At 34.0% G+C, this 12,331-nt stretch overlaps 2 protein-coding genes across 2 annotated transcripts in view; one reads left to right on the forward strand and one right to left on the reverse strand.

Annotated features, from left to right (window-relative positions):
* Positions 1 to 9,537, forward strand: part of LOC118188039 (charged multivesicular body protein 1a-like) — a 73,467-nt gene extending 63,930 nt beyond the window's left edge. The window contains exons 5-8 of the mRNA XM_085808842.1: positions 4,747 to 4,812; positions 4,931 to 4,990; positions 5,451 to 5,638; positions 9,219 to 9,537. Coding sequence (XP_085664968.1) covers positions 4,747 to 4,812; positions 4,931 to 4,990; positions 5,451 to 5,638; positions 9,219 to 9,246 — 342 coding nt within the window. The 3' untranslated portion in view covers positions 9,247 to 9,537. The remainder of the gene's footprint in view (positions 1 to 4,746; positions 4,813 to 4,930; positions 4,991 to 5,450; positions 5,639 to 9,218) is intronic.
* A 2,188-nt stretch (positions 9,538 to 11,725) lies between these two features.
* LOC146992843 (protein GVQW3-like) lies at positions 11,726 to 12,121 on the reverse strand. The gene has a single exon (XM_085808808.1). The coding sequence runs from the start codon at positions 12,119 to 12,121 to the stop codon at positions 11,726 to 11,728; it is 396 nt and encodes a 131-aa protein (XP_085664934.1).
* Positions 12,122 to 12,331: the final 210 nt, after the last annotated feature.

Below are 12,331 nucleotides of genomic sequence, written 5' to 3' on the forward strand. Positions count from 1 at the left end.
AATGCTGGCCAGTCTATACGGGTGATATCCTTCGATTGAAGGCATTCCCTTACGATGTTTGCACGGTGAGGACAGGCGTTGTCATCCATAAACACAAATTGTGCGCCCATGGCGCCCGCCCCGAAACAAACGTACATGTTGTTCCAGAATGAAGTCTCGATAGATTTGGCTTGTCATGGTTCCAATTTGAACATGCAGGTCAGTTCTGGAACCCAGAATAATTCCACCCCCAACGAGCACTCCTGCACCACTGTAACAGTGTCGTTCAATGATGTTTTCTTGGTGGTAACGGGTACCTGGAGCTCTCTATATGAAAGTCCGGCGAGAATCAGACTGCAAGCTAAACCTGGACACGTCGGAAAACATCACACGCGCCCACTGTTGCGGTGTCCACAATGCATGTTCTCTACTTCAGGCTAACCGCAGGCGACAGTGAGTTGTAGTAAGTGGAACGCATCTGACAGGTCTACGAGCATATAGACCAATCTGCCCTAAGCATCTGTACACGGTCTGCCTTGAAATTGTCGTAGCGGTGGCTGAAGAGAGCTGACGAGACAGGTCTGAGGCTGTGCTCCGCCTGTTTCTTTTGGCAGTAACTGCCAAATACCGGTCCTCATTTGGCATTGTAACTCTGGGGTGACTTGTGCTGTAACGTCTACTCACATTACCATCATCTTGGAATAGTTTCCAAAGCCTAGAGATGACACTCTAGGCAATTCCAAGTTCGTCTGATACTTCCAGTTGAGTACGCCCACATTCCAGACGGCCGATAATTCTATCACGTAAAAAATCATCCAAATGCGTGCTTTGTGTCATAACTATTCGGTTATTGCACTGAAATACTTATAAAGCGCCTGCGAACAATTTTGCTTCTTTGCCTGTATTCCTTATGTATCACTCTCTTACACTCTCGTCATTGTGACGTACCATCGGTGTCATCTGGTTACTTCATGAAATTTGCATATGATTCTTGAAGATGTGTGTAGTGATTTTACAGTTGATATATTTAATTTAGAGTTCGATTTCCGTGTGACTCCGAATTATCCTTAATTTATGGACATGAGTGTATTTTAACAATAGAAAACCATAATGCTGGATAGATGAAATAGTAGTATGGAAACTTAACTGTAGTGACTTCCGTCATGTTCAGAGACCAAGTGCCTTGAGTTGGGGAAATATATTTCAAAGCAGTCAAAACAAACATTACAGTGATTGAGTCTTACTCGTTTAGCCATCTATGGGTCATCATAATTAACTACCTCTTGTGATAGAGATGGATTGACAAAGATTCAAATCCTTCAGTTAAACACAGTTTATTTTAAAACATCACTACATGCAATATAGAAAAATGGATCATGCAATCTGTGAGTTCCTACCACGTGGGCAGCCTGTTTGAGATAAGCTTTGCTAGGGCAAAATGATCATGCTCTGCCCTCTATCACTAAAAGTTTGTTCACTTTATTGTGTGATGCCATCTATTGACATGTTGGTGAACAATTTGATTTTCAGAATGTCCATTACAGCTGTAATAATAAAAAACAAAAAATATTGATGTTTATTGTTCTATTAAGCTGGTTCAATTCATTCAAAAAGGAGCTTATTTGGTGCCTAACCAGGTAGTTTGTTTTAAATCCTTTTTGTCCTATTATGAATCTCTAATATTTTATAACTGAAAACTTTCTGAATGACTTTTCAATGCTTGTTACACATTAAAAAATTCATGTATGACATTAACTATTTTCAGCTTACTTTTCCTTGCATGTTCATTTAAAAAGTACTTTTGTCTGTCATTTTATAAATGCTCGATTTGTTTTGCTTCTTCAAAATAAGAACTTCCAATTACTACGATTAATGTACAAGCAATTCTAGTTACATATTGTTAACTTAAAGGTTTGCTTATTACAATGTACATTTCAATCTAGCCTCATTACGATTAATGTACAAGCAATTCTAGTTACATATTGTTAACTTAAAGGTTTGCTTATTACAATGTACATTTCAATCTAGCCTCATTTTTTTCTCTACATGTATCTTTTCTTATATTAAGTCAAATTCAAAAGAAAATTCAGTGTCACTTTTCCTGAAGGGATAACTTTCTGCTCAGCAGTTTTGGCTAATTGGTTTTACTGCTATTTCATGTCATCATACCCTATGTTAGAAAATGGGAATTTAGTAATAACTAATACTGTGTGCAGTTTTAATTAGCTTGATGTCAGCATTTCGCTAGTAAAAGAGAAAAAGAAAGTGTTATGTGTTTGGTATGGGTGCAACATTAGGCTTCAATAACTAGGTCTCAAACCTGTTGGGCCCACCAACGGCCGAACGGTAAAGTCGCTGAACACTGGTAGTTCGGTCCGAGGTACAAATCCCGCGAACGGGCTGGCTGCATGGGTGTTCTCGTGGTTTTCCCCATGTGTAACATGTATACGAGCCAGTTTCCCTTAGAAAGTCCTTCACGAAGGCATCCCTCCCCTTAGGCAGATAGCCCTAGTGTGCTTTGCCATAATTAAATACACCACACCGTCAAACCTGTTGATTTGCTATGAGGTAATTTCAAGATTAGGTGAAGAAACAAGTCTTGAAAGCAGACTGCTTTAGAGGAAACAAGCTATCTATATACAGAGGAGAGATGAGTAAAAGTGGTAGTAATGTGTCATTTTCAAAACAGAGGTTGTTTCCAACGTTATGTATCACAGAGTGGGAAATGTATCAAAGTGAATAAAATGATGATAGCATAAAATGTGAGTAAGTGTTTCAAGTTAGAATGTGAGAATTTTATTAGAATTTTGTGGAAGATATTTTTCATATTGCTTTATATTTCAACATTGATCTTATCTAATTATATCTTTGAATTAGCTGCAGTTTTTATCTGTGCTATGCAATGAACATAGAGTCAATTATCTCCTATGTAGCAGCATTAGTATATTTCCAGGCTGCATGTAGCTCTCGTATCTTGTTCAAATATTTGATATTTTCCTTTGGCTTCTCTTTCTTAAGCTTTTGCATAGAAAACCTGTATCATGTATTAAAGTTGATTAAATGAACATTGTGAAAAAGTGTATGATTAATTGAATGCAGATGTGGGAACATCTAGCTCGTAAAGGAATAATAAAGATGGAAATGAAATAGGTTCGAAAGTCAGCTCTGCTGAAACAAGAGCAACATTAGAAATGATTACAGAATTTAAAAGAAATGTTTGGGAGAAGATTGTGTAAATGCATTCATAAAACAAAAATGCAGTATTGATGTAAAACAAAGTAGATTTTTTTTTTCTGTGTGTTGTGTGTGTTAAATGCAAGGCATGACTTTTGTTGTTTTAACTGTGTGTGTGTATATATATAATTTATTTCCTAAACAATATTGATTAATTGATTATCCATACTGATAAGTGAATCCATACTGATAAGTTATATTTTGAAAGATGTTTTGAAGTCTTGTTTTCGCACTAAATGAATTAAAGATCATACAACATTTCATATATATATGTATATATATATATACACACACACACACATATGTAATAATATAAATGTTGATGTCATGGTTGTTACTGAGGGCAGCTGATTAATAAAGAATTAGATGTACTCATGACAAGTTTGGCACTTTTTATTCTCATAAAATAATTTCAGTAGAGAGGGCTGAATGCAAAAAGTGTACTTCTTGATTAGATGCATCAGTGGTTTTAAAAATGTTGCAGTATATTTGAAGAATGGAAGTGCAGCAGCAGACAGCTTGTAAGACAGAGAAGAAACAAAGACATATTCTCGATTAAGAATGACCTTGATCTAAAGATTATTTTTTTTTTTTTTTTTCAAATCACTAAATTAGTGTTTTGATATTATTTCAGTTTTGTGCATTTAAAGTTACTACACAGCCATTGAATAATGTTCTGAAATGTCCTGTATATGATGGTTATAAAATATTCAAATCTGAATCTCATGATGTTTAATATTCAGGTGTGAATCAATCTATTTCTAAAGGTCTACACATCCATAAAACATCATAAAACCACAAAATTAATGTTGGCAAACAGTAATGATTAGCTAGGCCTCCTTTCATAGCTATGCTGGAAAGTTTTTTTGCTGTAACTATTTTAAACCTGAAAATGGACTGCATCTTGTTTATCTCTCTGTTAAATTTTCAGATATGAATCTTTCTTTTTCTAAAGGTCTACACCTGTATAAAATATCATATAATCTCAAAATAATTTTGTTACTGTTGGAAAGTTTTTTGATGTAACAATTTTAAAATTGGGAATGGAAAAAATCTTGTATTTATAATAGTGATCTCCTTTTTTTATATGTACATGTGCATAAAAGATCTATCAGATTCAGAAACATTTTTCTCTGTTCCAAGTCATGAACTTTTCCTAGAATTCTACTGTATAGTTAAGTTTCCATCTTCAGTTAGTAGCCTGAATCAGGTACCAAATAGAAATTTATTCTCTCTAATTGGCAAATCAAGTTTTGGGTATATCCTACCTTCAGGCTAACTTTAGCTGTCTACAGGAACTATGCTTGAAGCAATATTTCAGATATATGAATAAAATGTGTAGTGGAAATATACACCCTTTGAATGAATTTTGCTAGAGCATATTTTTTGACATACTGAAAGTTCTCATGTTACTGAGAGTGGTAGATCTTTAATTAACTGTGATTTCTTAGTTATTGATAATCTCTTACTTTGATGATGTAGTTGTGATTTTTTAAGGTTTATATATATATATGTGTGTGTTTTTCCTGTTAGGTGGCTAATATTCGCCCTGTACTTAAAGCATTAGACAAGTTTATGAGTACAATGAATCTTCGGAAGGTAATAAATCAATATTTCTATGACTGACAGTATTAATTTTTTAACATGTTCATATAATTTTCATCTGTATTGCTATCTAAAATATTGCTAAACATAATTATTTCCATTTCTTTCTTAGATAACTGTTATGGTGGGACTGCTTGAACAACAGTTTGAAAATCTGGATGTCTCTATATCAGTAAGTTTGACATTTCGTTTTAAATTCTTGATGGTTGTCTTATCTTTCAGTTGTAATATATACAACACATATATAATTATATATACATATATATTGTTGCAAGTTACAAGATTATCGATTTTCCAAGTCCGGAGAAGCAGAAAGAAATGTACATTTTATTATGTAAATAAGTACAATAATTAGCACAAGCACATTAGTAGCTGTAGGTAATTCAAGAATGTTGATATTAAGCAACTCCTTAGCGTATGATACATAAGCTTCAAAATTCCTCATATCACTCTCGGAGTAAACCCTAACTGTTGACATATATTCCTTTTTGGATAAAAATATATTTTAAACTTATTTAAAAGAAACTGGGAATAAGTACTTCCCAAGCATAGTATTGATTTTACAATTTCAATGAAAGAGTTTTATTATTATTTTGTTTATTGAAAATTTTTTACCGTTTCTTCTTTAACAGGTTGATGAAGACGCAGTGGCGAGAGCACCTGGAGTTTCTGTTCCAATGTCGCGAGTACACAGAGTTATTCTGGAAACTGCCGTATATAATGGTCTCTTGTATCATTTAGCACGAGCAAATGAGATTCGTAAAGTTGCATCAGCACCAGCTACAGCTGTAGCACAAGCTGAAGGACCAATTACTCGCAGGTTGTAGAACTTTCAGTTAATTTACATCTTATATCAGGACATTCTTTGTGGGGCATTTTTTAAAAATATTATTCCCATCATCTGAATGCATGAAGTCTTTTGCATTTTGTTAACCTGTGTAGAACATCCTGAAATTCCATGACCTGTTGTTTTTTTATTTCTGAAGTCATTAAATCAGTAGATATCCAGTTAAAAATATACAACCCTGAAACTAGGGTTTTATTTGAACTCAGCATTTAAATTACTTAAGTGTAATATCCATCCTGTTTGTTATTACTAACTTGACTACTGATACTTTTTATAGTTTGATTTAAATCTTTAATCCAGCTCAATTTCTTTAAGAACCCAGAATCCAAATTTTGCAGGAAATTTTTAATGAAATCAAAGGATTTATAGAAAGGAATTTTAACATTCTCTTAGTGGTTATAGTTAGTACAAAATAAAAACTTCAATCAAAATTCGGCTAGAATCTTTTAATGAAATCAAAGGCTTTATAGAAAGGAATTTAAATACTCTCTTAGTGGTTATAATTAGTAAAAAATAAAAACTTTATCTGATTATTTTGGAAAATGGTCCTGTTGAATTTTGGCATGTTGTTCAAGAAGGAATTATGTCACAATAGTTAGAATGTGCAATTATGAAAGTTTCTGCCATCAAAACTTGGTATTTGTCAGTGTTTGTAATAAAGTTTTTTCCAGTCTTGTAAAAATCATGGAGTTGTGAGCTTACCTGTTGCACAAAAAGACTGCTGTGCAGGAACTCATTTTTGTACAGTGTAAGAAATGTCTTTAACCATTCTGTAGCTGTAGCATTCTTTAACCCATTAGCTGCCAGTGTTGCATTGACACAGTGGTCAAAATAACTACATATAAAAATATAACTACCAAAGATATTTTATACTAGCAGAGATTATTTCTGTTAAAAATATTTATCAATAATAATTATGTTTAAAAACTTCAATCAAAATTCGGCTAGAATCTTTTAATGAAATCAAAGGCTTTATAGAAAGGAATTTAAATACTCTCTTAGTGGTTATAATTAGTAAAAAATAAAAATTTATCTGATTATTTTGGAAAATGGTCCTGTTGAATTTTGGCATGTTGTTCAAGAAGGAATTATGTCACAATAGTTAGAATGTGCAATTATGAAAGTTTCTGCCATCAAAACTTGGTGTTTGTCAGTGTTTGTAATAAAGTTTTTTCCAGTCTTGTAAAAATCATGGAGTTGTGAGCTTACCTGTTGCACAAAAAGACTGCTGTGCAGGAACTCATTTTTGTACAGTGTAAGAAATGTCTTTAACCATTCTGTAGCTGTAGCATTCTTTAACCCATTAGCTGCCAGTGTTGCATTGACACAGTGGTCAAAATAACTACATATAAAAATATAACTACCAAAGATATTTTATACTAGCAGAGATTATTTCTGTTAAAAATATTTATCAATAATAATTATGTTTATAATAATTAGTCTCATACTTGAAGCAAAAGTTTCAACCAGATATTTTTATGAAAAATATTTAATGAAAAAATGGCAGTCTTTAGGGGAATCTATTTTTAGCCAAGGTACTTTGTGACACTAGGCATTTGTCATTTTACTTGTTGCTGCAGTTTAGTGAACTAGTGTATTTTCAACTGTGAAATTGACCAGTTTCAGCATTAATTAATTAAATTGCACTGAAAACAAATTATTTTATCAGAACATATGTACCATTACGAAAGATATAATATATAATCATCCATATCCTTCATAATGAGTGCATGGTATTCTTTTTACCCTCATATAATCACTCGACATAATATTCTCTATGGTTCTCATTTTTAGGACTCGCATTCAAACATGTTATTAGAAGAATTTATATATTTAATTATTAAGTTTTGTGTGTGCAATTTGAAAATATTAAACATTTATTTTCTTATGCCCTAACTTATAACACTGTTTTTTTTGGGGGGGATACTTCGTTAAAATATGTAATGAGTTGTGATGTACGTAGGAAATGATAAAAGGGAGCGTAACCAGTTTTTATTTGTTTGTTCATTTGATTTGTCAAACCTGTATAGTTTAAATACATACATATGTGCATAGAAATTTTAAGTATATGTGCATGAAAGTTTGTTGCTGTTAATGTCATTGTAGAACATTATATTAGGCCATATAAAAAATCTCCATGTTTTTTTTTGGTACATTTTTGAACAAAATTTTTTTACTGAAAATCAATTTTAATCAAGTACATATTGACCATTATTATTTGTGACCTTTTGCCATTTTTCAATTCATAATTCCATTAGTGTAGAACTTCTGTGGTTTATTGTCCAAACACTTGGCCAAGTGATTTTCAGCGGACCTTGGGTCGGCCAATTTTTTACCATCAAGAGAGTTTTGCAAGGACCGAAACAAATGGTAGTCAGATGGAGCAAGGTCTAAGCTATATGGTGGATGCATCAAAACTTCCCAACCAAGTTCTGTCAATTTCTTCCGAGTCATCAAAGATGTGTGTGGCCGCACATTGTCATGATGGAACACAACTCCCTTTCTGTTGGCCAATTCTGGTCACTCTTTCTGGATTGCTTCATTCAAATGGTCAGGTTGTGCACAGTACAGGGCCGAATTGGTGGTTTCACCAGGTTGTAGCAGCTCATAATGAACAAACACTCAACATAACCTTATTTGGTGACAATCCAGGCTTTGAAGTTATTTTTGGAGGGTTACCGGCCTTTGACCATATTTTTTTATATATTTTATCATATATTTGGCCTTTGACTTTTGATATTCTCATATTTCACGCATTTTTCATTGCCTGTAATGATTCGCTTCAAACATGGTTCGATTTCATTGCATTTGACTGATGGGTAATTCAGTCAAATTTCTTTGCGTTAATTAGTGTGGCACCCAAACATCAAGTTTCTTTTTGTAGCCTGCTCTTTTCAAATGATTCCAAACTGTTATGTGGTTGATGTTTAGTGCCTCTGCTATTTCCTGACAGCTTGCATTCTCGTCTTGCTCCACCAGTCACAAAATATCATTGACTTTTTCAGTGACTGGCCGACCAAAGCAAGATTCATCTTTGACATTGAAATTTCCAGAACAGAATTGAGCAAACCACGCTTTGGTCCTTTGTTCATTCACAGCATTCTTACCGTACACTTTACAAATTTTTGGCATGTTTTTGCAGCATTTTTACCTTTTTTATAGTAAAAAAGCATCATCTAGCTTATTTCTTCAGATATTTCATTCATTTTCAAATCCATATATCTTTTTGCATGAGGAACGAATTAAAAAAGCTATCTTCACAGAGGACGCTGAAAATCACCTTTTAAGTGCATGTTTGTTTGAGAGAATTGGGTGAGTGTTGCCGGATATATAGGCATCAACACCAAAATGGCAAAAAAATCGCAGAGACTTTTTATATGACCTAATATGAAGAAAATTTGGTGCACCAAAATCATCAAAATAAAACTGTACAAAAATTTTTTCAAAAACTTAAAAAATATTTTTTATTAAAATTGTTTTTGAAGTAATGCATGAAACCTGAGAATGCTTCATGATTCACTTAAGTAATTTGTATTTATTTTTTCCTATTTAGCCGAAGAATTCGTGTACTGAAGAAATGAATGATGATTTTCAGGAATTATTTGTTAGAAATTATGAAGATGTTTGCTGTAATCAGAGCTTTTTCTTTATGTATGTGTTTCCTTTATGTATGTACGTAGTCACTTAAGCTTCTAAGTTGTCATAATGGGTCTATAATGAAGTGCATAAAAATGTTGAAACTGCAGCTGTTATTTTCATATTCATTCTACATTTATGGGGAAAAAATATTTCTATGTGTACAACTGTTGTTTGTATGGGAGCCTTGATGTATTACATTCTTTCTTAATAAAATAAACTTTTTCAGTACTGTTTCTTGGTGATTTTATTATTTAATTCAGAACATAACCAATTTTTCCTTTCCACTTATTAACACACACTGTCTGCATTTTTTAAAATAAGAATTCCTTTTTAATTAACTAAAAATGTGTGTAGTAAATATATAGATTTCACAGATTTTGTAATAAGTTATTATATTGCAAGGTTGCATACATATGCAATCTTTCTTACATAACCAGTAAACTTTGTTTTAAAAAATTGTATGAATTTCGGTTGTTTTTAAGTTATGCTGTATGTGACTTTTTAAAAAGATATGATTTCAGTGGAAACATCTAATACAGTTGAAATTTTGTTATTTTAGTCAACATTTACTTTCTCATTAAGTTATGATTTGTAATATTTAGAATAGTATAAATGATTGAAGTGTTTCTAATAATGTCAGTATTTTTCCATAAATAGATGATTAGTTTCTGCTGCACTTATGTGAACTCTAAATAGATTGGGGGCAGGCATAGTTTAATTGGTATCCTTAAAAATAAAAGTATAAAACTGACTGCTAAAGTTGAGGTGAGGTAGTAAATGTAATAAAAATAAAAGTTTTTATCACCAAGGGAAACTTTCTCTCAACATTACTTGTAAAAAATTCCATAATATATATTTTCTGCATTTTTTCTACCTTTTTGGCATATCCCATGTATAAATTGTCAATAGAATTTTATTTTTTAGTTATTAATTAGATATTATGCTTTTTGATTTTTATATTAAGTTTCTGTAAGAAGTGCATTGTGTTACAGGTAAAATTTTGTTCTGAAAAGAAAACGCATGTTTACATCCTATTTTGAATTTAAATAAATAAATGTCATCTACAGTACTACTAAGTGCTTTGCAGACAACAGAATAGAAAGAATTCTTTTCTTTCTATACCCTTATTTGGTCATAAATAGTCACAAAATATTAACATTGTAAAATATTGCATTCTTTAAATTATAATAAAATTCTCTTCACTTTGTTATATTATTTATAATGCTGTACATGCAAAATGCTGTCCCATCCTTTCCTAATGCTTCTATTTTCACAAGGCAAAATACTTGCAGTGAAGCTGATTGCCAAAGTTTAAAAGTAAGATATTAGTTTAGATTTTTTATTTCTGAATTCTGTGTTTATTTGATGGAACAAATACAAAAAAGTAGTCTGAATGTTATTTCAACATTATGCAGCAGACATTTGAATTTAACAGATTTTATATAATGAAATATTAAACTGAAAAGGTTTAATCCTTACATTTTAAAGAATGTGAAAGTCTGAGGGAAATTATGGTTGACTAATTAATAGAAGCAATCATAACCTCATTGGAAAGAGTCTTGCTCTGAAAATCAGAAGGGAATCATAGTTGTTTTATCAAACAGCAAATCTGGTAAGAAAGGAACAGAAAGTTCATGCATCTCTCACAGAATTTTGACGAAAAAGAAATGAAATTCTACCCTAATATTTGAAGCAAAATTCAAAATGAGATTCTAAATAGTGTTGCCCCCCAAAAAATCACATTTTTAGGCCAGATTTTAGCAAATACAAATTCGCTAGGAATGGGATGGAAGTCAGAAATTGTGATTTTAACGCTTATAGGAATTTTTCCATATTTTAGTACAAGGAGTGATCAAATGAAAAGGTACGAAATGACACGGTGGGTACAAATGTAGACTTTATTCAAAATATACACCATAGACACAACCCCTGAGCACAACGATCCCACTGATAAACAAGCCGCAGGATTCCTTGTTCCCAGAATTGCTGTGGCCATGACGAGATCAGTCCTTTACAGTGTCCTTGAGTACGTCGTCCAAGTTGAAGCGCTTCCCTTTCAGGTGTTTCTTCAGTGGACCAAACACATGGAAATCGCAGAGCGACATGTCCGGACTGTAGGTCGGATGGTCCGACGTCTCCCACTTGAACTTGGCCAGTTCTATGTGTGTGACTCGGGAGACGTGTGGATGCGCGTTATCATGGAGCAGAACCACACCCTCTGTGAGCAGCCCCGGTCTTTTGTTCTTGATGGACCGACACATCGGAGTTAATGGTTTTTCTGTGTTCGAGGAATTCCGCAAGTAGTGGACCTTGAACATCGAAAAAGACGGCGAGCAACACCTTGCCTGCTGACGGCACGGCTTTGAACTTTTTAGGGGGAGGTGATGATGCATGCTTCTACTGCTTGCTGTCCCGTTTTGTCTAAGGCTCATAGTGATGGCACCAGGTCTCATCACCTGTGACGCTCCGCTCCATGAAAGAGGGGTCTTCCTGATACCGAAACAGATGTTGCAGTGCTAGCCCCATACGCAGTTTCTTTTGCTGGTCCTTGAGCTGCTTCGGAACCCAAGCGGCACACACCTTCTGATATAGCAACCTGTCGTGAACAATGGTCCACATGGTTCCATAGCTGACATCTACCTTAACCGCCAACATTCGCAATGTGACACGCCGATCACTTCTCACTAGGTCGTCCACCTTGTCGATGAGATCGCTCGTGATGACAGTGTTTGCCTGGCCTGGTCTCGGGTCATCACCCACCCTCTCACGGCCTACACGAAAACGGGCACTCCATTTTCTCCCGTAAACTGTCACCATCCGGCGATGAATGGCTGCCGGTTTGTCACCTTCCGCTCTGAGAAATCATAACACCTCGCTACTCCTCAGTCGTCGAATTTCGCAATGCGAACGCCGTGCTGTCCTCATACGGACTGCCGCATCATTTAGACACCGCTTTTCATAAGAGCCTCTGCTCTCTCCTGCGAATGCGGGGGACCGCGCGTGTTCTGATCCCAGTCAGAGACTCCA

This window comes from Stegodyphus dumicola, chromosome X2, assembly GCF_044657685.1.
Source record: "Stegodyphus dumicola isolate Sdum_Otavi_A_Nest chromosome X2, ASM4465768v1".
NCBI lineage: Eukaryota > Metazoa > Arthropoda > Arachnida > Araneae > Eresidae > Stegodyphus > Stegodyphus dumicola.